This window comes from Oculina patagonica, chromosome 3 (genome assembly GCF_052425735.1).
Source record: "Oculina patagonica isolate OP01 chromosome 3, crgOcupat, whole genome shotgun sequence".
In the NCBI taxonomy this organism is placed as follows: Eukaryota; Metazoa; Cnidaria; class Anthozoa; order Scleractinia; family Oculinidae; genus Oculina; species Oculina patagonica.
Window position 1 is genome coordinate 20,221,204 of NC_135760.1, and position 22,193 is coordinate 20,243,396.

General features: G+C 39.4%; 3 protein-coding genes across 4 annotated transcripts in view; all 3 read left to right on the forward strand.

Annotated features, from left to right (window-relative positions):
- The window catches only part of LOC144645270 (uncharacterized), a 49,413-nt gene extending 29,759 nt beyond the window's left edge, over nt 1-19,654 (forward strand). The window contains exon 13 of the mRNA XM_078504781.1: nt 19,633-19,654. The gene's annotated coding sequence lies outside the window, so the exon portion shown is untranslated. The remainder of the gene's footprint in view (nt 1-19,632) is intronic.
- Nucleotides 4,689-22,193, forward strand: part of LOC144645266 (uncharacterized) — a 72,631-nt gene continuing 55,126 nt past the window's right edge. Inside the window, exons 1-3 of the mRNA XM_078504772.1 lie at nt 4,689-5,274; nt 5,527-5,642; nt 7,550-7,688. Coding sequence (XP_078360898.1) covers nt 7,598-7,688 — 91 coding nt within the window. The 5' untranslated portion in view covers nt 4,689-5,274; nt 5,527-5,642; nt 7,550-7,597. The remainder of the gene's footprint in view (nt 5,275-5,526; nt 5,643-7,549; nt 7,689-22,193) is intronic.
- LOC144645295 (tetratricopeptide repeat protein 28-like) lies at nt 12,603-20,507 on the forward strand. 2 transcript variants are annotated; one of them, XM_078504815.1, is made up of 5 exons: nt 12,603-13,205; nt 13,755-13,806; nt 14,214-14,313; nt 16,632-19,150; nt 19,655-20,507. In XM_078504815.1, the coding sequence occupies exons 4-5, from the start codon at nt 16,664-16,666 to the stop codon at nt 19,724-19,726; spliced, it is 2,559 nt and encodes an 852-aa protein (XP_078360941.1). In that variant the 5' UTR covers nt 12,603-13,205; nt 13,755-13,806; nt 14,214-14,313; nt 16,632-16,663; the 3' UTR covers nt 19,727-20,507. The 2 variants fall into 2 exon arrangements, with proteins under 2 accessions (XP_078360941.1, XP_078360942.1); XM_078504816.1 differs by lacking the exon at nt 12,603-13,205 and having other exon boundaries at nt 13,783-13,806; nt 16,257-19,150.

The window sequence follows — 22,193 nt, forward strand, 5'->3', positions numbered from 1 at the left end:
GTAAATTGTTGTTGAAGGAAGAACGGAGGCATAATAATTTTTAGGTGTTTTTCCAGTCAACAAGGACAAAACTTGAAAAACTCAGCCTGATTTTTTCAAGTTGAGATCTACAGTTTCTGATGGTATCCCAATAATATCACTTGTTTATCTTTAGTACACTTGCATGGTGATTTTAAACAAAATTTGACCACTATTCGTAGTTTCCGTATGTCTTTAGGCTTTTGCGTTTTTGAAGTGAAGCTGGTGACCGTGTCCATTTAACAAGTCTTTTTGAGCGTGCCCAGAATGTTTTTTTTTTTTATCGATTATTAGCCAATCAGCTTTGAACCTAAATAACAAGGAGGTCTGTAAATCTCGGACTTTCAAATCGTACTTGACTAGAGTCCGCGTTTTTGGTGCTGGCCAACAGAAACCCGGGCCACGGGGACGACAATTGGAATCGAAGTCATTTTGCTAAATCACGTAAACACAATTAATTAATGCAAGTGGGTCGTCGATCTCCAAATGTAGTTCCCATGACCACCATTGTATTGAAAGCTAAAATATTGTAGGGCCGCGTGTATACGTATTCCTGATGGAGTGCAGAGAGAAAAACTGGCGAACATGGAGAAAAACCTTCGGAGCAAGGACAAGTACCAACAACAAATTCAGCTTACAGTTAAACCCGGGCCACATGCGTAGGAGGCGAGTGCTCTAGTTTCCACCACTATACCACCCCTGTAGTGTAGTTGTCTTGCGTTTTGCTCTATGTTTTCTTAATTTTTTTACTCTATACAGACTGCCCTTTGTTTTAATGTTTTTCATTTTCATTTCAGCCCCTTTGATAATAGTGCTCCTTGCGCTAACAGGTTATCATGTTTGCTAGACTTCATGCTCCAGGATCTTGTAGTCTGGTTTGAGCCCTGGCCAGGGTCACTGCGTTGCTATTTGGGGAAGACATTTGACTCCCACAGCGCCTCTCTTTACCCAGGTGTATAAATGGGTACCGGCGATCTGTTAGAAAAGCATAACCAAAAGTCGGGGTTAACCTGCAATAAACTAGCATTCCATCCAGGTGGAGTAGCAGTATGCCTGGGCCCGCATACTTCAAGCAAGTTAAGATTAAGTGGGATTTTGTGCAACTGTTCTCTGTGTTTCTAAGGACTTTTTGCGCCAGCATAGTGTTTTTCATTCTCTTTAATCTACCTTTGGCTGATTTACTCATAACAATGTGCAAAAAAGACCTTCCGGGACATAAGGAATGAAAATCCCACTTAAGAATCCCGGTTTATTTCATACATACTGAGATTTACAGTTAGAATTGAGCTGTTGAAAACACGGTTCGGAAATTCTCGCAGCCAATGACAACGGCGAAACGACTTTCTCACACGTGAGAAACCCGTTTCGTCCAATCAGAAAGCGGCTGTCAAAACGCATCAACATTTTCAATGAACGTGGTAGCTTTGTCGATGGCGCTAGCTTTTTCACTGCTTGAAAGGTATCGCTTGCAATCGCTTGCAGGGTTCTTGGCCTTTCGCAGTATATTTTTGGACGGTTTAAAACGTTCTCATTAACAACTATGGCTGAATCTTCTGGCAGTAGGTTTAAACCATTAAGTAAACCCATCGAAGAATATATTACAGAGCAGGAAAACAAAAACACTCGAGCAAAAACGCAGCGGGTCGAGTGAGCGGGATGTGAAGCTGCTTTCTACATTTCTGCTGGAGAAAAACGAACAAAGAAAAATTGAAGAAATCCAACCAGAAGAGCTCAGCCGTTACCTTAGTGAATTCATTCTTAGTGTGAAAAGAAAAGATGGCCAAGACTATGAACCATCGAGCCTTCGAGGGTTGTTCTCAAGTTTTAACCGGTATTTATAAAGAGAACGCAAATACTCAGCGAGTATTATCGAAGACACTGTGTTTGATCAAGCAAGAAAATGTCTGGAAGCTCGCAGCAAACAACTGAAAAATGAAGGTAAAGGGAACAAACCCAACGCAGCCGAAGCTTTGACTGATGTGGAGGAAAACGTTCTTTTCGAAAAGAATTTACTGGGAATCTCAAATGCCGAAGCTTTGCTAATCACAGTCTGGCTTTTCAATGCGGTCCATTTTGGTTTGAGAGGCTGTGAAGAACATGGGCAGATGACTTGGGGCGACGTGGAACTTTACATGGAAGCCGACGGAACTGAATACCTAGAGTATCCTGAACGTCAAACGAAAACTAGAACGGGAGCTGAACCTCGAAATGTCAGAGCTGTTAAACTGAAGGCCTTCGCAGCACCAAACGGTCCACCCAAAAGAGATCCAGTTGCCGTTTACAAAATTTATTCCGAAAAGAGACCTGACGCGATGAATAAACCTGATGCGCCATTGCCTGGAGCAAGTGTATTTAGCGGAGCCGTGTTTAATGGAGGACACTTTAACATTTCTATAAACACAGTAAGTCAGTCGCCTAATGCGTACTCAGCAACGAGAAAGCACACCTTCAAGCGTGTTAAACGTATTTTAGATTCTTCAGATGAAGATAGCCCTCCCTTGCAATAGCACAGTTACGTAGTCTTAGTTCTTATTTCTGTATTTCATTTTTGTACTTGTTGAATGAAAAACTCTTGATATTCGATTTCTTATCCATTTAGAACAATTTTAAGACACGAGAATAATCTCATGAAATGTCTTTTTTCAACGATTTTGTTGTTATTATCATTTTGTAAATTAGGGTACTTTCATCAGTTGTGTGCTTGTACCGGGGTCTTATAATAATAAAAAAAAAAAACAGTTCAGCGTGGAAAAATCTCTGTATTTATAAAATAAACAAATTACAGCATGGAAAGTGCTTTGTACGGTGTTTACGCACTCGTTGTTTTGTATCAGAAATCTCACTCGTTCGCTCCGCTCACTCGTTCGATTTCTGATACGTCAACAACTCGTGCGTAAACACCGTACGCGCGCACTTTCCATGAAGTAATCTATATATAGGTTCTGGTTGTGTGGTCCACTTGACCCAAGTGCGATTTTAGCTTTAGCTTACTAGTAGCTTGGTAACAAAAATTCAAAATGTATATGGTGTACAGTTTTGAAGCGTAGACATTGGAGCTTGAAAAGGAAAAACCTTAGAAACCCGGTAACTCGAGCTAGGAGAAAAAGCAATAGATAGTGAATATGACCTTGAACGGTATGAGAAGTGCAAATGCTTCCGTGGATCAGCTGTGATAGCGGTTTAGGAGCTTCTGTACAAACAAGCTTGACAAAAAGACTGAAAATGGACAGAACTAATGAAAGTTTAAATATTTTAAAACAATACATAATCACCTGCGATGCCTCTGATTTATTTTACAAACAATTTGTTCAAAAAGAAAAGAAAACGTGATTCAGTTAAAAGTTAGAAATTACCCCACCTTCTTTCGGAAAATATAGACGGCAAACTGATCCTGACGGCTAAAGCGGTCAAAAATAAACAGAGTGGATAAAAAGAAAAAAAAAACTAGATTATATTGAAAAAACTTTGCCCACCTTCTTTCTCTTGGATAATTATGCATTGTCCCCGTCCTCAGTGTGTTACTTTACACTCTGTGCCCACCTCGCGTTTTATACCTTCCCCACCATCCCGATAATTATTACACAGTCCCTTAATGGCTGTTGAGTGAGTGAGCATATCATTTCTACTCTTCTGCCTCTGCCGTCCCCCTCCAGATGGGCTTGAAACAGCCCTTTTTCAATTTAGGCAGTCTAGTGGCCATCAGAGAGAAAATGGCACAAAATCACTGCCAGAATAATTAATCCACGTTCCATTTCATACAGGCGCTTCTTCTTTGCCACGATCGACATTTTTAAGCGATGACACGTCAACGCTTAAAGATGAATTCCAGTCCGTACTGCGCAATCTCGGCTGCAATGTTTATGCGAGCCCACCACGAAGGAATGTTTACAAGCAAAACTAAAAATTCCACGACAAACTTACGGTTTTCTTCATTATTAACGCCAGATATCCTTGCAGAACAAATAATAACGAGTAGAAGAACCTTGACGCTATTTCAAACCGACATTTTAGCTCATCGGAAATCCTTGAACGAAACGAACTGTAATGGCGGACTAAAAAACTTCATGTATGCTGTCACCGAAGTGTAACGTTTCAACGAATTCAAAACAAGATTCTGGCGAGTTGGGAAATTTTCCCTGTAAAATATCAGACGCGCTTGTTAAACGTCATTACGTCTGCATGCATTGCGTGCCACGTTTTTTTCTTTGTAGGAACTGGGAACGAGTCTGTTTCGTAGAACCTGGGAACGACTCTTTCTTGAATGATTGTGAGTCAACTGACAAAAGAAAGGAAATGTAGACTAAATACACCGTTTTAATGGAAATCGAAACAGATGTCGATCTCAGCAATTATGTCAGGCGGTGTTTTCATAGTGAGTTCAGCTTATGGACAATTCATTGTTACATGTTCACTGTTTTAATATAAATTCGACAGTACTTATTATCAACCAAATACTGTTTGTACAGTTGGGTCATAGTTGTTTGCATAGTTAATGGTTTTGTTGTCATGTATTTTGCGTCTGTTTATGCTAAACGACAGTTTAGCCAGAGCAGGAATCACAACGCCGTGAAGTGCAGTACATGCACAAAAACATTCGTCATTTAATAGGGTAATTTTATCCTTACAGCTTTTGTTTTATTCTGAATGTAATCGTAACATGCCGACAGGCACTTATATGAGCCTGGCAAGGCACGTGTACCGTGCTTGAAGAGAATGTGCAATTTAATAGAATGGAGGTTCAGCGCAGCTGTTTTATTTGTTTTTTACACGTGCTATGTGGTAGATTTGGTTACAAAGCACTTTCAGTTTCCAGAGCTAGCGTGACACATGGCGTCCATGGAAACAAGATTGTGACTCGATCCGTATTAAGTTAGACACAAGGGTAACATTTGTGGTTGGCAATACACTCTGCCTAGCAGAGCACTTTTACTTTAAAAAGTGTACTTTCAAAAGCCTAGTACAATGTCTGATTCTATGTCTGCAATACATTGGATCACGAGTACAAACAACCTCCTTAGAAACGGGGAATTTCCCTTATGAATATTCCAATTTCATTTTAATCGTTTTAAAGTGAAAGCTGCCACGCGATAAGTCTGAATAATCCAGCTTATGGATCTGTTCCTTCCAGAGTTATACAAGTAAGTTACTCCTCACTTCCTTCAAATGAGTGAGAAATATACTCAGAAACTGTCTCAAATTAAAAAGAGTAAGACGCCCGGAGAAAAGGTTCAGTAGCGATTTTCTTCGTCACCAGTGGTATGTATAAGTTACTTTTTCGTGTCGTCTTAAAGTTCAATGTTTTGGCGCCACGTTTAAGCTCCTTTTAGCTCTTGTATAGTTCAATATTGTTCAATTTAATCCTAAAATGAACTTTTTATGCACTTTTCTGCATGCGACTCGAAATGTTGGATTTACTCTTGTTCATAAATGCAGGAATTGAATTTGTACTCGAATATGTATAGGTTTCAGTGCATCTCAAAACGTTCTTCAATAATGTTTGTTTTTCAGACCAAAATATAACATCAGTGGTGCAATTCAGCGGGGTGCTCATTACAGTAATTAGCGAAAGAGTGAAATCCGTTGGTTTGTGACTTACAATTGGGAACGGACGACTCGGCAAATATGTATGTATGTTTAGACTTGATTACGTGGCATATGCTTTTGAATGTAAAGCTTCATAGTTCTAAATCCATACAATGTGTATTAAATAATTAAAAATAACGCATCAATTTTTGTTAAGGCGTTGAATTGGTGCAAACACACTACTGCCTGTAGTTTTAGCGTTTTTACAAAGGCACCATATTAACATATATTATATTAAGATATATTTCAGAAGCATGAATTACTAGAAACCGAATGAAGTTTTAGTTTACTTAAAAGCGGGGGTTTCCTTTATGAATATCATAACTCTAATTTGGCGATCACATTTTTGATCAGTTTTCTTGCGCGGGTGAATCTTTCCTATAGAAACTAATTGCGAGTGTTCTCCCAGTGTCTCACAAAGATCAAATATGGGACTGATTTTCCAAGGCGAAAGTCAAACAAGCTTCAAAGTGCATTTTGATGAAATTAAATGGCGGTATGTATCTATGCCTACGCAGTTGGCGTTTGCTTCCCTCGTGTCATATATTTTGAATATTCTAGCCCTCCTATAATGCTCTTGAACGTTTTGTTTTTTCTCTGCGGCCGTGGCATTTATTCTTACCTAGTTTTAAGAGTAAACAAACTGACGAGAGGGAACAAGCGGTTTCATGTTGTGTTTCAGTCGAGTATTAAAATGTGTTTAGACATGCGGGTACCGATTCATGTATGAAACTTAAGTTTCGCTGTGAACTTTCAGTATACTTCAACTCAATCTGTTACAACGAAGTTTTGGAAATTAAAAATATCTAAAAAGCATTATTCAAGTAGAATAATACTTGCATCAGAAAGACAAACTAATGTACCAATTTCATCGGGCTTCGTGGCGTTACAAATTACACTGTAATTACTAAACAAATAAATAAATCTAATAACGAAAAAGGTATTGTTCGGGCTAAAAATGGAGGATTCTGCGGTAAATATAAACTTTAGCCCGCTAAATCTACATGAAAAAGGATGTACCGTTTCCAAGAGAAAGTTCTCTTCCAGTTCCTTAATGCTTGTGCCGGGATGAACCTAAATGCTAGTGTGGTAACGTTAGGATGAACCTAGAAGCTGATCCCAGCGCTAAATATACATGAAAAAGGATGTACCGTTTCCAAGAGAAAGTTCTCTTGCAGTTCCTTAATGCTAGTGCCGGGATGAACCTAAATGCTAGAGTGGTAACGTTAGGATGAATTCCTAGAAGCTGAACCCAGCGCTAGGACCAAATTAATGCAACCCTTCGCATGTAAACTGAAAACTTTTAAAAACATGTCACGCACGGATAATCCTATCACTAGGATCATCCCCTGTTATTAGTGCAAACCGTATAGTATGTGTAAGAGGAAAAAAGCCACGCAATGAAACTACTACATGCTATGACAGTCTACGCCATATTGTGTGTGGTTGGTTCATTGTGAGGACAAATTATTATGTTTTTATCAGGAGAGCCCCTCTGGAAACCAGCCACAGTGCTAAATGGGCAAACCTGCCTAAACAACGTTTACCCTAACCTTTACCTATCCGTCAAACTAAATGCGTGAACATTCCTCCACTAAAACAGCAGAAGTTTTTTTTAAATTTCCCGGTTCAGTATCTATTAGTTAGACTTTTTAACACTCCTATTACCATGATAATTCAACGTGGCAAGATAGCAGAGTACAAGGGATAAAGAGACCCTCTCTCGCCGTTTACATAAAACGGATAGCCAGTTTTAACACCGCCATTTTTGGCAGTGAGAGCTGAAAATAACAACAAAGTCAGGTCCTTTTTATTCTTTGATGCTTTCGCCATTTTTCTTTTTGTGTAAGAATGATTTGCAATGAATTACCTGCTATGTAATGCAATCACTAACTATTGTGGAATTTTATTTTGAACATTTTTAATTAATATTTCATATTCTTTGTAGTTTAAATGATCAGTGATCTCAAACACTGCATGAAAACTCCCAACACCCATGGCGAGAAGTCCAATCAAAGTAGCAAGTGAGAATGACGACATATCAACCACTGAAGAAACACCGGATTTTGATGACGACACTAACAAAGGTGAGAAGAAATCATTCCAAGCAGATTCATTAAATGGAAATGTTACTTCTTTTACAGGTCGTATTGCTTCATGCCAGAATGTTTCAAGGCTAAAATGACATGTACTCCCGCTACTTGTTGTAAAAAGAATTATGCTTATTATTGGTTTAGCTTTTTGAGGGTAACTTGTAGTTTCTATTTATAAAATGGGAAGAGATGTTTGCATTTTGTAACAACTAGGTCGTTACCAACAACAAGAGTCTCTTACTTATATTTCATCGACGGCGGATATGTGTGATTGTTTTTATATGTGCGTTGTCAAAACTTCTTATTATAATATGGCAAGCGGCAACTCTTCACGATAAGCTGAGTTCTCGTCTGTTACTCAGTCGGGATTTTTATCTCCGACCATTGCCATGGTAATGGTCTATACTCATTTAACGTTAACTTTGTAAGTTTATAGGAGATAAAGGGAAAGACTGATTTTAAAATTTATGAAGGCTATAGTCGAAACAGCTTCGGATAGTCTTCGAAAATTTTCGGGGATCTTTAGAAGTCCTCGGAAATAATGGAAATGTTCAGAAATTGATCTGACACTTTTAGACAGCAATTGCAGATCTTCATCAATCTTTGGAAATTTTCGGCAAACAGTCGGTAATCTTCGGCTGATATTTGCAGACTGTTGATCATTCAGACCGGGGGGGGGGGCTTTAGGGGCCCGCGCTGACTTTGAACTCTTATAACTCTTTTAAGATTTACCCAAACGCTGCCAAACTTTCCGAGTTTTCCTAAAATTTATCTGGCAATAATTTGATAGGGTTGGATGATGTGTCATGAACTTGACATCACCATGGCAACGGCATTTTGACAGGCATGTTTACAGATCGTCTGGTGATATCGTATTCTGACAATGGTTGCCTGGGGCGAAAAAAATGTCGCCTGAAGCTTTCCGATGAGGCACGAAGTGCCGAGAAGAAAAAGCTGGTCTCTCTGGTAACGCCCACAAACATTGGTGTCTGCGGATGTCGCATGAGGCTACGAATACGATATCACCAGACAATCTGTAAACAAGCATCGGATAACGGCGCTGTATCACGTACGCTCTATACACGACCGCTTTGAAGGTCGTTTTGCCCCGGGGGGGACTCCCATATGAAACGGACGGGGATGCTCGTCAGGAAATTTTGAAAAGAACCCCTAAAAGAGACCAATCTGGGTGTGGCTCAAGCCTTTCTTGACCCCTAAAAGATACCAAAAAACTAAGAATGGAGTTTATATTTGTATATTTCTTCGTGTGTAACCCTAAACGAGACCATTATGGCTAAAAATATTGGCGTTTTGGGCGTTTTTTCCCGGAACACCCTAAGCGAGACCAAAAGTCCAAAATTTACACCCCTAAGCGAGACGACGAGCATCCCCGTCACTTTCATATGCGAGTCCCCCCCCCCGGGCGTTTTGCACGGTAGAGATTTTGAATTGCGGACAAACTTGACTCCTCTGCGCCCTGTGGCTACAGACGTTCAGTTTGTTTGTGGAGGTGGATACCTATTCTTTCAAATCCAACCTTAGAAAACGTTTAAGGATTATCGCCAGGACGAATTAACTGACCATTGCTCGGAAAAGTAAATGGCATAAACTCTGCAGCAGTAGCCTATAGCGCTGTTCTCTTTGAAACGTACGATGTTTGCAGCTGGTTTGCTTTGTTTCACGTTACGTTACGTTCTGGTTTTAACAGTGATTTAGAAATATATTGTTCCTTTTTCTTTTGGCTCTTAAATACTCGAATTAAATTTGTTCCTCGCGAAGCGAAGCCGAAGGCCGAGCGTAGCGGGGTGTATAATTTTGTCCCTCAAAGGGATCAGGCGGGATGAAATCTCGTGTGGAGTTTACGGTCATATATATTTCTATATATATTTGTGAATAAATGTCCAAAATGCGACTATCCAATAATTTGTCGATGATTTTGAAAATAGCCTGCGCTTCCCAACGCTTTCTACCTCTTTACGAACCAGAAAAAGCCACCATCTTTAAAGCGGAGAATATATCACAAATATATAACAAATATATCTTCCTGCCTACTGTGGAAAATTGAATATGTACAATTCAATTAATGTTCAACTTCAAATAATCCACTCCTTATTTATAACACCCCCCCCCCCCCTCCCCAACCCAGAGCTTCGCGAGGCCCTGCGAGTCACGTATTACTAGTTTAAAATGTACACCGGTCAACACTGTATGAATAGAAATTCGTAAACACCGTTTTTTTCCTTATTTCCGTTCATTTGTCATCAACTTCCGATAACTCGAACTCCCAATAACTCGAACCATTTTCAATTTCCCTTGAAGGTTCGAGTTATCGGGAGTCGACTATGTACTTTGCAGTAATTTTGGGTGGTTTTTTGGCATTTTGGAAAAATTTTGAAATCCAAGATGGCGGACCCAAGACGGCGGCTGTTTTGACATAATGATGTAATTGTCACGTGATGAGACGTCACCATGACCTATACCAAAAGAAAGATATTTGCACAAACAACACATCCTATAAGTTTCATTGTGATTGCTTAAATATTCTGGAAGTTAAGTTACATAGGTCAGAGGAGGTCCAAAAAAGCCCGGTCTGAATAGGGTCCTTTAATTTGAAACAACCGAAAACCTCCGCTGCTCTATTGGAGTCTTTGTTGAAATGAAAGTGAGGAACTTAAACAGATTAGGCGGACTTTTAAAAGGTCATTTCATTGAAATAGAACCTGCACTAAGATGAATCAAAGATTGCTCGCTTTAATAGAAGCAACAGAGCCATACTCATTTGTGAAACTTTATTTATGCACAGCCGAAGGATGTGCAATTCAATTGTGGAGAATGACCTTTAAGAACGTTTTTGCAAGAACAAAAAAAAGGCTTGTTCATGTAATAATTAAAGCCATAATTTACGGACCTCGTCGAACTCTGTACTGCGACCTCGGGCAAATATTTCTCTCGGGAAAATGAAGTACTTTGCATTGAGTGTGATATGAGTCGTTTTAACGCTGCAGAGAAGACAGGAAAACTACATTTCGGCATGAGTTGAGTTATTGGGCTATTTAATTACCACTAATGATCCTTCAACTCTTTTCGTTTCAGCGATAGCTGAGGTTTATAATAATCAAGGTAATGAGGAATACAGAAAAAGAGATTTTATCAGCGCCATTTACTTTTACACGAAAGGAATTAATGTGAACTGCAAGGATGACGAACTGAACGCCAAACTGTACAATAACAGGGCCATAGCGCAGTTTTATTCAGGTGAGATTGTTCGTATTTTGTTCGCTTCTCTTTTGGCATCGTATTTAGAGTGTATTTTTCCTCTGATGGTCTGTGTTTATTTAAACTTTTCACTCCCAAACGCGTATTAGGCGCTTTTTTGGGGCGCCATCATTGAACCACTTCTGACGTCATCAATTTGCACGACAGTGGATTTTTGTGATGAGCACATAGTTGATACAGCTAGGATTGAACTTTCTACAGAACTGTTCATTTTAAATATTGAAAAACACGATCCGTTTTTGGTGCAAATCTGGTGCTTAACAGGCCAATACACCCGAAATTGATCAAGGTCCCAAAAGATTACATAAAGGGTGTGAAAAGTAGAAAGTAGCAAAAATAAGAAAGCCGAAAAAAAGGAAGAAAAAGAAGCAAGACAAAAGGCTCCGGATCAATGCTTCAAAGTCCCTCTCGAAATTCTTCGCAACTGAATGGTGGACGGCCTGGAAAAAAACTCTTTAACGTTGACCTACCTTATAAATCGCCGAGGCGTTAAGTATCGTCGCATTACATGTGATTTGTTCCTTTTCCTCAACTGCATTTACAAGGTATCAACTAAATTAAATTTTACTTAAATTGTATTGGTATTGCACCATGTTCATTTCTCTGCAATGAAACGTTATTGTTCCAGAACACCTTTTATCGTTCAATCCGACTTACCGAACCCGAACACTACTGGAAGAGCGATATTTAAACTAGAAAAACGAAATGTTGGGATTTCCCGCATTTAAAAAGTGCAGTATAATTTATCTCCTGGGCCACTCCACAGAATCATGCAGCTCCAACAGTAATGTCGTTTTCTGTCCTCTTTAATATTAAGATTTTTATATCTATTTATTACTTTGACAGAAAAGTATGTTGATTCACTTAATGATGCAAAAGCTGCGACTGACTTACAACCAAATTTTCTTGAGGCAATTTTACGAGGTAGGTGTGTTCTATTCTATGTTCCATAGAATGACATTACAGTGTAGTAGAAAAGGGCGACAGAGAGGTTAACCCCTAGCTATCTCATACCTCATCCATATTAGAAATGTGGGATACGAAGTATTCCTTCTGGTTTATAGCTGGTTTGAAATGCATCGCGATACGATAATTTGACTATTTTTATATTGCGGAATAATTTAAAAGCCTGTATGGACTTGTATTTATTTATTTCACAGGAACAGCAATAACAGGGAATTTGAGATGGTTTCGTAACAGTTTTCGGGATTATCAGAGAATTGATATGATCAAAATGTAAAAAACTGAGGAGAAAAGTCACGGACTCCTGTGACAGTTTGTCGCAGAGCTAAAAAGATCAATTTCCGTGGTCTAGTATATTATTAGTCGCTTAACTTGTATACCTACAATGTTGTTACAATGAAAAAGTAACAAAGTGGTAATCTTGGTGTCAGTAGCATGAATTGACTTCTTGTTGGAACACTTGCAATTGTTGTCACTGTCGTTCGAGGTCTTTTGCTCCAATGTCAGCCAATATTAAATATGTAAACAGTATTCTTAACATGGTTTCTTTCAGGAGCAAGTGCCTGCATGAAGCTCAATATGTTTGAAGAAGCCATCACGTGGTGTGACAAGGGATTAGCAGTATCCTTTGACAAATTCTGTAGTATAGACCTCAGACCCAAGTTTTGAAACTCTGACGTTTTTTGCCACTGAGGGCTTCTCAGCCTTGCAGTTTCCAGCCTAAAATGTCGTGTACAATGTAATGTATGTACAAAAAAACAGATTTCTGCCGTTGGTAAAAACTCAGCATTTTACGGAAATAGAAAATGTCAGATACTTAATCCGTAAATGACGAAGTCTAAACTGAAAGGCTTGTTAGTGAACATATGGTGGGAAGCAATAGTCAGATAATCATGAGACAAAGGATATTATACCATAACCGAGAGGATTCTGGCACGCTGATTGGTCAAAAATTATGGTCGATGAAAGTATAGACCATGAAAGTGACGTGAGATCATGCCACGCACACGCGCGGGTTAAAAGATGTGTAAGTTTGGTCTTCATGAATGAATGCGAATTTCATCGTGTTTTGTTTGAATCAAGTGCGTATTTGTTTTCGGAATTCAGAATTGGACTTCTACTCAGGTGATCTGTCTAACTGTAAAGAAAGGTGCTAGTGAACTGACAGCAGACTGTCGATGTTCAGTGAACGAGCGCTACCAAGATCTTCAGAAAGAAAATTAATCTTGCTCTCTTGAAGCGATAGGCACACACTCAACGAGAAAGGAAAAGGTAATTAAAATTGTTATTCTTTGAATTCTTGTTCTTCTTTTTTTGTATCATTGTCGTCTTTACGCGTCGGGCCGGAATCTTTACGTCCCACCGGCAAAGTTTCTTTACGCTCACTCATCGCTTTTGATAAATACTTGTTCGAGTAAAATGTCCAAAACTTTGCAGTAAAACCACTCGCCACTTTAGTTTGGAACATTTTCTGACGTCATTTCTGTGGTCTATAAGAGTGTAGACCGTGGAAACAAAAGTTTTCCAAAGGAAAGCATTTCGTATGCGCCATCAAACTGAGAATTTCTTGTTTAATTCTATTATATATCTTGCTTTTCCAGTAACTTCTTTGATAAATTTTGCAACAACCAAATAATTAATTGGCATTCTGCAAATTGAAATCCAGCGTGACAAACAAAGTACTTAGGCAAAAGTTTCGCCATGAGAAAAGTGGTTCTTATTCATTTGTAATAAAAAGTATATGCGCCTATTTTTCAGTGTAAGGAGCCAATAACAATATATCATTTCTTTTTTATTGTATTTAACAATTATTCACCGAAGTGGAGGTTAATAGTGGTGGATAGCCATTTTGTTTCTCATCGGCTGCTCGGAGGTAAATAGTACTTTGCTTATCAGCTCTAAGTTAACCAATCAGAGCGCGCGAAAAGCACTATATTCACTTAACTAAAATAGGCTTATACTTAAATAAGTTATATATGCGTCTTAACTTAAAGAAGATTGACAAAAATCACAAGACGTTGCTAGAATTAAAGGCCAGGTCTGTCAATAAGCGAAAACAACTGTCAGAAACTCAAAGTTTGCAATACGTGGTAAGTTAAGTGTGAATACTAAGTTAGTTTAGCCATTTATACTTTCTTCAAAATGTCGCTGCCAGTGTGAATTGGAAATTATATGGGGCAGTATTTCCGTTGTTGAGTTCCGTGTTAACTTTGACTGAGGTGTTTTTTTTTTATGAGACGACAAAAAAGAGACTTTTCACTAAATCTTAAAATCTAATAGGGTAAAGACACAACAAACGTCACCAAAACAGCTTTGAATGAAGGCGAGGACATAACATCTGTTACTGAAGCATTGGACAATGATGACGACAGCTTAACAGGTAAAGTCAGTGCCAAAATTGTTATGACGTGTTCTGCAGTGTTTTAGGCAGTCTGTACATGTAGAGCGACGCAAAGTACAAATGACGAGTACTAATGTACAACGATACTACATATCCGATAATAAGATTTTCATCAACTATTTCTTTCTATATACCGTATTTATTGCCCCCGCAGGGTTTTGGCCCAGAGGCCAAAACCCGAGGAGGCATCATTGTAATCCGCGCGAATATAGAGTATATATATAGTATATACTGGGAAAAATCTCGATTTGATCAATTTTTGCCCGCAAATAGTCTCGGGAGTTGTAAAATGCCGACAAGCTGAAAGCCCGCAAGTAGGTATCGGGAGTTGTAAAATGCCGACATACGATGATTGGGTAATGATGACAGCCCAAGCATGAGCACGTGCACGGATGACAACAAGCAAACAAACGACGCTTGTAAACGTTGATTGCAGTTGGGCAGAATTTTGAAAAAGATAATTTAAGATTTTATTCGATGCCTATTCATTTCACAATGTCTAAAAGCCGAAAGCAATGCAATTGCTGAAAAGACTATAATTAATTAAGTAACTCGCAGAGAAGTAAGAAAATCCACATTTTTACATCTGAGTGGCCGAAGAAGAAATATGTCTAGGAACACGTACGAACATATCAAGCCATATCTTCAAATTTGCCTGCGATTTACGATAAGCAAGCCTTAGTCCAAAACCTCGATTTACCAAGCGCAAACTACTTGAACGGAGAAAAGCCTTGATCAGTCTATCTCCAGACGAGATTTACAACAAACTTAAAAAAAAAGATCTCGAGATAATTCGCGGCAGGCGAAACCGGAAACCAGAAGCGAGCGACTTTTAGAAGGGATTTTAGAAAGTCAAGCGTTTTCATTGTCAAAGGTGAGAAATTCTTTCAGTATCCTTTCCTTTTAAAAAGTTGAACGTTGTCATGAAGCGTGATTTACGATAAGAAAGCCTTTGTCCAACTGACCGTGATTTACCAGGCACAAACTACTTGAATGGAGAAAACTTATGCATCAAGAAAAGAAATTCAAAAGAGATCTCGAGATGCGTTGTGATTATTTAAAACTCGCGGCAGGCGTGTTAGATTCGAGCCCGCAAAGCGGCCCATTCAAAGCGACGAAGTCGCGAAAACGAGCCACGCAAGATGCGATAGGTCGACCGTGTTAAATTAATAAAGACGACGGACTTTTTCTAAAGTCTAGCTTGAGTCTAGCTGAGATCCCCCACCACAGCAAAACATGACAAAATGATGTCAAGATGCTGTTGCGTTCTTGTAATTAAATGATTTACCGTATCATAATTAATAATCATCCAAAATAGAAAATTAATTTCTAATAAAATGTCTGAATTGTAGAAAAGGATGAACAGCAGAGAAAAACCGATAAACATCGTCGAAACTTCGGGGGCAACCTAGTGTCAGCTATTTCTAGTTAGTTAAGCGCCCTGGACGCCTATTATATTTTTGGACCTTGAGAGTGGGCGCTTATTCGAGGTGGGCGCTTATTAAATTTTCACCATTTTTAACAAGCACTAAGCTTATTTTAAAACAAAATATTATTTATTAATAACAACACGAGAAGATACATCAAACCAGAACTTTAGCTGTTCTTTGAAAGTTTTTATAAAATGCTAAGAAGTCTCTCTCTTAGTAGTACTCAGTTTTTTCTTGGAGGACGGGTGGGCGCTAATTCGAGGCTGGGCGCTTATTAACTTTTCGTACCTTCAGGGTGGGCGCTTATTCGAGGTGGGGGCTTATTCGAGATTGGGCGCTTAATCGAATAAATACGGTATCCTAATTTCAAATTATGTTTTTCGCGTGGGCATAGACTATTGTAACTAGGATCTCAAAATCGCCAAAAGAGTAGAAGACAAGGCGAGCGAAGAAGTACTTATGGCAAATTTGAAAATGCTTTTCTAAATCTAGGTGATTTCAAAAAAGCCAAAGACAACTACAAATTGCATCTTCAAATCGCCAAAGAAACAGGAGACGAGGCTGGTGAAGAAGCTGATCATGGCAATCTTGAGAATGCTCTTCGAAGGTTTCGTAATAAAAGAAATCCCATAGATTACTACGAATTGGCTCTAAAAAACGCTAAAGAAGTAGTAGACAAGGCCAGTAAAGTAGAAGCTTCCAGCGATTTTATAAAAGCTTTTTCAGCTCTCGGTGATATCAAAAAAGCCATAGACTACTACGAATTGCATCTTAAAACCGTCCACAAAGAAGGGAACAAGGCTAGCGAAGGATATGCTTATGGCGGTCTTGGGGATGACTTTTTTCAAAATCTTGCTTGTTTCATAGAAAGCATCGACGGCCTTGAATTTTGTCTTGAAATGGCCAACAACGTAGAAGACAAGGGTGGCGAAGAAAGGGCTGACGGATGTCTTGGAAGTGCTTGTCATACTCTCGGTGATTTCAGAAAAGCCATTGTCCACTATAAATTGCTTCTTAAATTCGCCAAAGAAGTAGGAGACAAGGAATTAGAAGGACGTGTTTATGGTAATCTTGGAAGTGTCTTTCGTTGGATGGGTGATATCAAAAATACCAAACATTACTTCGAATTGGCTCTTAAAATCGCCAAAGAAGTAGGAGACAAGGCTCGTATAGCAGTAGCTTACAGCAATCTTGGGAAAGCTTCTCTAATTCTCGGTGATATCAGAAGAGCCATAAACTACTGTGAATTGCATCTTAAAATCGCCAAAGAAGTAGGGAACAAAGCTAGTGAAGGATGTGCCTATGGCAGTCTTGGGGATGCTTTTCTAACTCTCGGTGATATGAGAAAAGCCATAGAACACTATGAATTGCATCTTAAAATCGTCAAAGAAGTAGGATACAAGGATGGCGAAGGACGCGCTTATGCCAATCTTGGAAACGCATTTTATAGACTCGGTGATTCCAGAAAAGCCAAAGACTATTTCGAATTGCATCTCAAAATTGCCAAAGAAGATAGAAACAAGGTCGGCGAAGGAGGTGCTTATGGTAATCTTGGAAACGCTTTTCTTAGTCTTGGTGAAACCAGAAAAGCCATAGACTACTACGAAATGTGCCTTGAAAACGCAAAAGAAGTAGGGAACAAGGCCAATGAAGGGCGTGCTTATGGCAATCTTGGAAATGCTTTTCAAGGACTTTGTGATTTCGGAAAAGCCATCGACTACTACGAAATGTGCCTTGAAAACGCAAAAGAAGTAGGGGACAAGGCCGGCGAAGGACGTGCCTATGGCAATCTTGGAACTGCTTTCCGTAATCTCGGTGATTTCAGAAAAGCCAAAGATCACTACGAATTGGCTCTTAAAGTCGCCAATGAAATTGGAGACAAGGGCTTGCAAGCCAGCACCTATCAGAATCTAGGTGTCAGCTTCGAATCACAAGGTTTCTTACCAGAAGCCTTAGAATATTACGAACGTAGCGTAAGTTTATTCAACCATGTGAGAAACCTTCTTCAAAGTAAAGATGGATGGAAAATTGGCTATAGAAATAAAGTTGACGCTGCATACACTGGTTTATGGAGGGTACTGTTAAAGCAAGGCAAGATGGTTGAAGCTTTGTGTGCTGCTGAGAAAGGACGAGCCCAATCTCTCACAGATCTTATGTTGTCCAAATTTGGCATAAGAGAAAGTCAGTCCGTGTCAGAGGAAGAAGAAGACGAGCCATATGTTGAATTGAATCGCTCTATTCTATCAAGTACAGTTTTTCAGGCATTTGACAGTGTTATGATGAATCTCTGGGTTCTCTCAAAAGACAAACCTGTTCATTTAGGTCAGAAAAAAATTTGCGAGGCCCGTTCACAGTTGGATGATGCTAACCGGCGCTTTCTCCAGTCCTTAATAGATACCACCTATAAACAAATTGGCGTTCGTTCTGAGGTTATATGCGAGAATCGTTCTATGGATCCTTTTAGAGAAAATCGTTACAAAGCGGATGAGAAGTGCGATGAAGAAAACTCTCAACCCTTCGTCCTAGAAGAGAGGTCTTTGAGCACCTTGTATGACATCTTAATTCAGCCGATTGCCGACCTGGTTCAAGGTGATGAACTAATCATTGTCCCACATGGACCACTGTGGCTAGCTCCTTATGCTGCACTGATGGATGCGGATTCCAAATACCTGTGTGACTCATTTAGAATACGGTTGATCCCTTCGTTGACAAGTTTGAAGTTGATTGCCGACTGCCCAGACGAATACCATAGTAGGAGTGGTGCATTACTTGTGGGAGATCCATGGGTAGAAGAAGTAACCAACAGCAAGGGAGAGAAATTACTAAAACAGCTTGAATTTGCCAGAAAGGAAGTGGAAATGATTGGAAATATTCTCAATGTAGTGCCACTCACTGGGAAAAAGGCCACGAAAGCTGAAGTGTTAAAGCGGCTGAGTTTGGTTGCTTTAGTTCACATTGCAGCACATGGGCGCATGGACGCTGGTGAAATTGCTCTAACTCCGGACTCAAAGCAAGCATCTCAAATCCCTACGAAGGAAGAAGATTACATTTTGAACATGTCAGATGTTCTGAGTGTTAAAATGCGCGCAAGGCTGGTTGTCCTTAGTTGCTGCCACAGCGGTCGAGGAGAGATCAAAGCTGAAGGTGTGGTCGGTATTGCACGTGCCTTTATGGGTGCTGGTGCTCGTTCTGTTCTGGTGTCACTATGGGCGATCGATGATGAAGCCACGCTGGAGTTTATGAGAAGTTTCTACCATCACCTTGTGGAAGGAAGAAGTGCAAGCGAGTCTCTGAACCAGGCCATGAAAGATCTCAGAAAATCAGACAAGTACAGTGATGTGAGATACTGGGCACCGTTTGCACTTATTGGAGATGACGTCACTCTAGTAAGTAAAAATAGTTCATTTCACGATGAAGAGAAACCGTATATTTTCCATAAAACTGTGCTACTTATTTGTTTTCAAAGTCAATCATACTAGTTGTATGTTCTTTTATTAAATGAGGATATTAAAGGTAACACTTTTATGCGTTAAACCACCAAAGTTGCGTCTGCTACTTTCCATAAGTTAAGCTTTGTTAATTTCGAGACATTCAAAGATAAGAAAAAATAAATACATTTCAAACAAGCAAGAAGGCGTTATGATTTATGTTATTTGTTTATTTTCTCAATAATAGTTCGTTTTTAGTAACATGACTCAACAATTGTACAATGGGTTATAGCCTATTTTTAGATTTAAAAGTACCCCCTGCTCCTCTCACTTATGTTTAAGTTCCCAATTTTCACTTAATTCTTTCCCTTTAAAAAGGCTTGATCACGAAAAGAAATCGGTAAATTTACAATTCTTAAAAAATGATTAGTATTGATAAGTATTACTTTGTTTCTGTTTCAGTTTCCAAAAGAATGTATGACGATGTCAACAGGCGTCCCAGTTAGTAGTCAGAGTTCCTTTAAAATTGACTAGACTGGTACAACAGTGAAACCAGCGAGAGTTTCCTCGAATGAGTGACTGTTGAGTGCCCAGAAACCCATTTTTATCTTTAATTGTTACTTTCTTAGACTTTTTCGGAAGGTGCTTGAATTTTGTACGACTTAAACAATTAACATAATTAAGTTAAAATTTCCAGAACGATCCGAAGCAACAGAATTGTACCTTTTGTGGTGCTGTCGTCCAATTTTGTTTTATATTTTACCTATATCATTCGTGTAGATCACGTAAATAAGTAGAAAATAGTGAGAATTCGGAAAAGATTAACACAAGCATGGAATTAGAGTGCTTTAAGGATGTTTCCGAACCGACGTAAAATTATCTTTCAATTTTTCACATTTGTATCCGACGAAGACAGGTTGCCAAAAACTTATAAATTTTACATGTAAATAATTTTATTGCGATAGATCCCTCGTTACGAACTTCCAGTTTTCTCATTTTATTCCTAGATAAGCAAAGATTATGTTTCCAGTTCTCGTGAGCTAATTACATGTCTAATTCAGTCCGCGTACCAGGCTAACCATCTACACACATCAGCAATAGATGGAGACCAGTTTTTGAGCCTGATAGTTGCGAGAGTCCTTTTAAGCTTGTAAGGAAGCTTTGTTTCAAATAATAAATGCTAATAACGTTGGAGTTTGCTTTTCTTGTCTGTTCATTCCAATTGTTTAAATTTTAAGTTAAATGTTCTTTGCATTCTCTGAGACCCAGGGGCAGTTGGTTGGGGCGAAGCACAGAAAATCTGGCAAAAGTCGGAGCGATGGCAGTTCTCTTGAAACCCGCAGGTTTACCTTGTTTCGCCCCTGGGGTCTCCGAGGGTGTGTTCTTTGAGGACATTCAATACGTTATGTCCGTTATGTGGAACCAGTTGGACGGGGGAGGGCTTTTATTTGGTGGGGCTTATAACGGGAATATAGACAAACATTATGCCTAGACAAGATGTTTTTTTTATGTCGAGGCAAGTTTCGTGATAACCTGTTGCGAGGTTCGTACCAGGTACAAAGATCAACCAATAGGATTTGGGGGGCGGGGATCGGTATGTTAAAAGCAGGGACACTCGGTTAATTCGTCCTTCTATCCCTCGCCATGATTTAGATTTAACTGATTTAATTAAACTGCCACTTTTGGTGGCCAAATCTGTCCAAATCATTTTTCTCACGCTCTCTCTACATTTTGGCGCATTTTATTAATCGGGCGTGGCCGATTTAAGGTTTACCCTTTGGTCGTCCTAGAGCGTAGTCTCCTGGCGCGGCCAAAAAGACGGGGATAGCTCGGGGTTGCTACAAAACCGCTACGGGTGACGCATACCGCAATGGTTTTCATTTTAGTTTTGACAGGAAATCGTTGCAGGCACACTTGGTCGACTTTTGGGTTAATGTGTAATCAGGTTGTGTCTTTTTGCTTCGGCGGAAGGACAGAGAAAAAAGCTTACGGTGCAAAGTACAGTATGGGGCCCAGTTCTCGGCCACTTTTGACGTAAACTTGTATTTCTTACCTCAGAAGAACCGCAGGAACTTGAAATTTCTCCCAGAGCTAGCTACATTATTCAGCTTTTTGGTGTAAAGCTATCGACCGGTCAAAAATTAATTTGCCCGAGCAATAATAAAAATAAAAGCTCCATTTGTGGGCCCAGTTCTCGGCCACCTTGGCCCAGTTCTCGGCCACTTTTGACGTAAACTTGTATTTCTTACCTCAGAAGAACCGCAGGAACTTGAAATTTCTCCCAGAGCTAGCTACATTATTCAGCTTTTTGGTGTAAAGCTATCGACCGGTCAAAAATTAATTTGCCCGAGCAATAATAAAAATAAAAGCTCCATTTGTGGGCCCAGTTCTCGGCCACCTTGGCCCAGTTCTCGGCCACTTTTGACGTAAACTTGTATTTCTTACCTCAGAAGAACCGCAGGAACTTGAAATTTCTCCCAGAGCTAGCTACATTATTCAGCTTTTTGGTGTAAAGCTATCGACCGGTCAAAAATTAATTTGCCCGAGCAATAATAAAAATAAAAGCTCCATTTGTGGGCCCAGTTCTCGGCCACCTTGGCCCAGTTCTCGGCCACTTTTGACGTAAACTTGTATTTCTTACCTCAGAAGAACCGCAGGAACTTGAAATTTCTCCCAGAGCTAGCTACATTATTCAGCTTTTTGGTGTAAAGCTATCGACCGGTCAAAAATTAATTTGCCCGAGCAATAATAAAAATAAAAGCTCCATTTGTGGGCCCAGTTCTCGGCCACCTTGGCCCAGTTCTCAGCCACTAAAAAGCTTGTGCGTAATTATCTGTAAAAAAATGCTCAATTAATTTTCACAGTCATAAAATCACTCTGTAAACCTATTTATACTATATTGATCCCAAATTATTTTTATGATGCTTTGTTTTACTTTAGAAAAGAAGGATTTTAACGCGCCTAGTTGCCTATGTGCAGGTTCTGGCAAAACCGCATTGTG

Bases quoted from the DNA above. Each gene is read 5' to 3' on its own strand.
- LOC144645295 (XM_078504815.1), top strand. From the start codon at position 16,664: ATGGCCAACAACGTAGAAGACAAGGGTGGCGAAGAAAGGGCTGACGGA. The intron at 19,151-19,654 runs GTAAGTAAAAAT...TTTCTGTTTCAG, and splicing joins TTGGAGATGACGTCACTCTA to TTTCCAAAAGAATGTATGAC.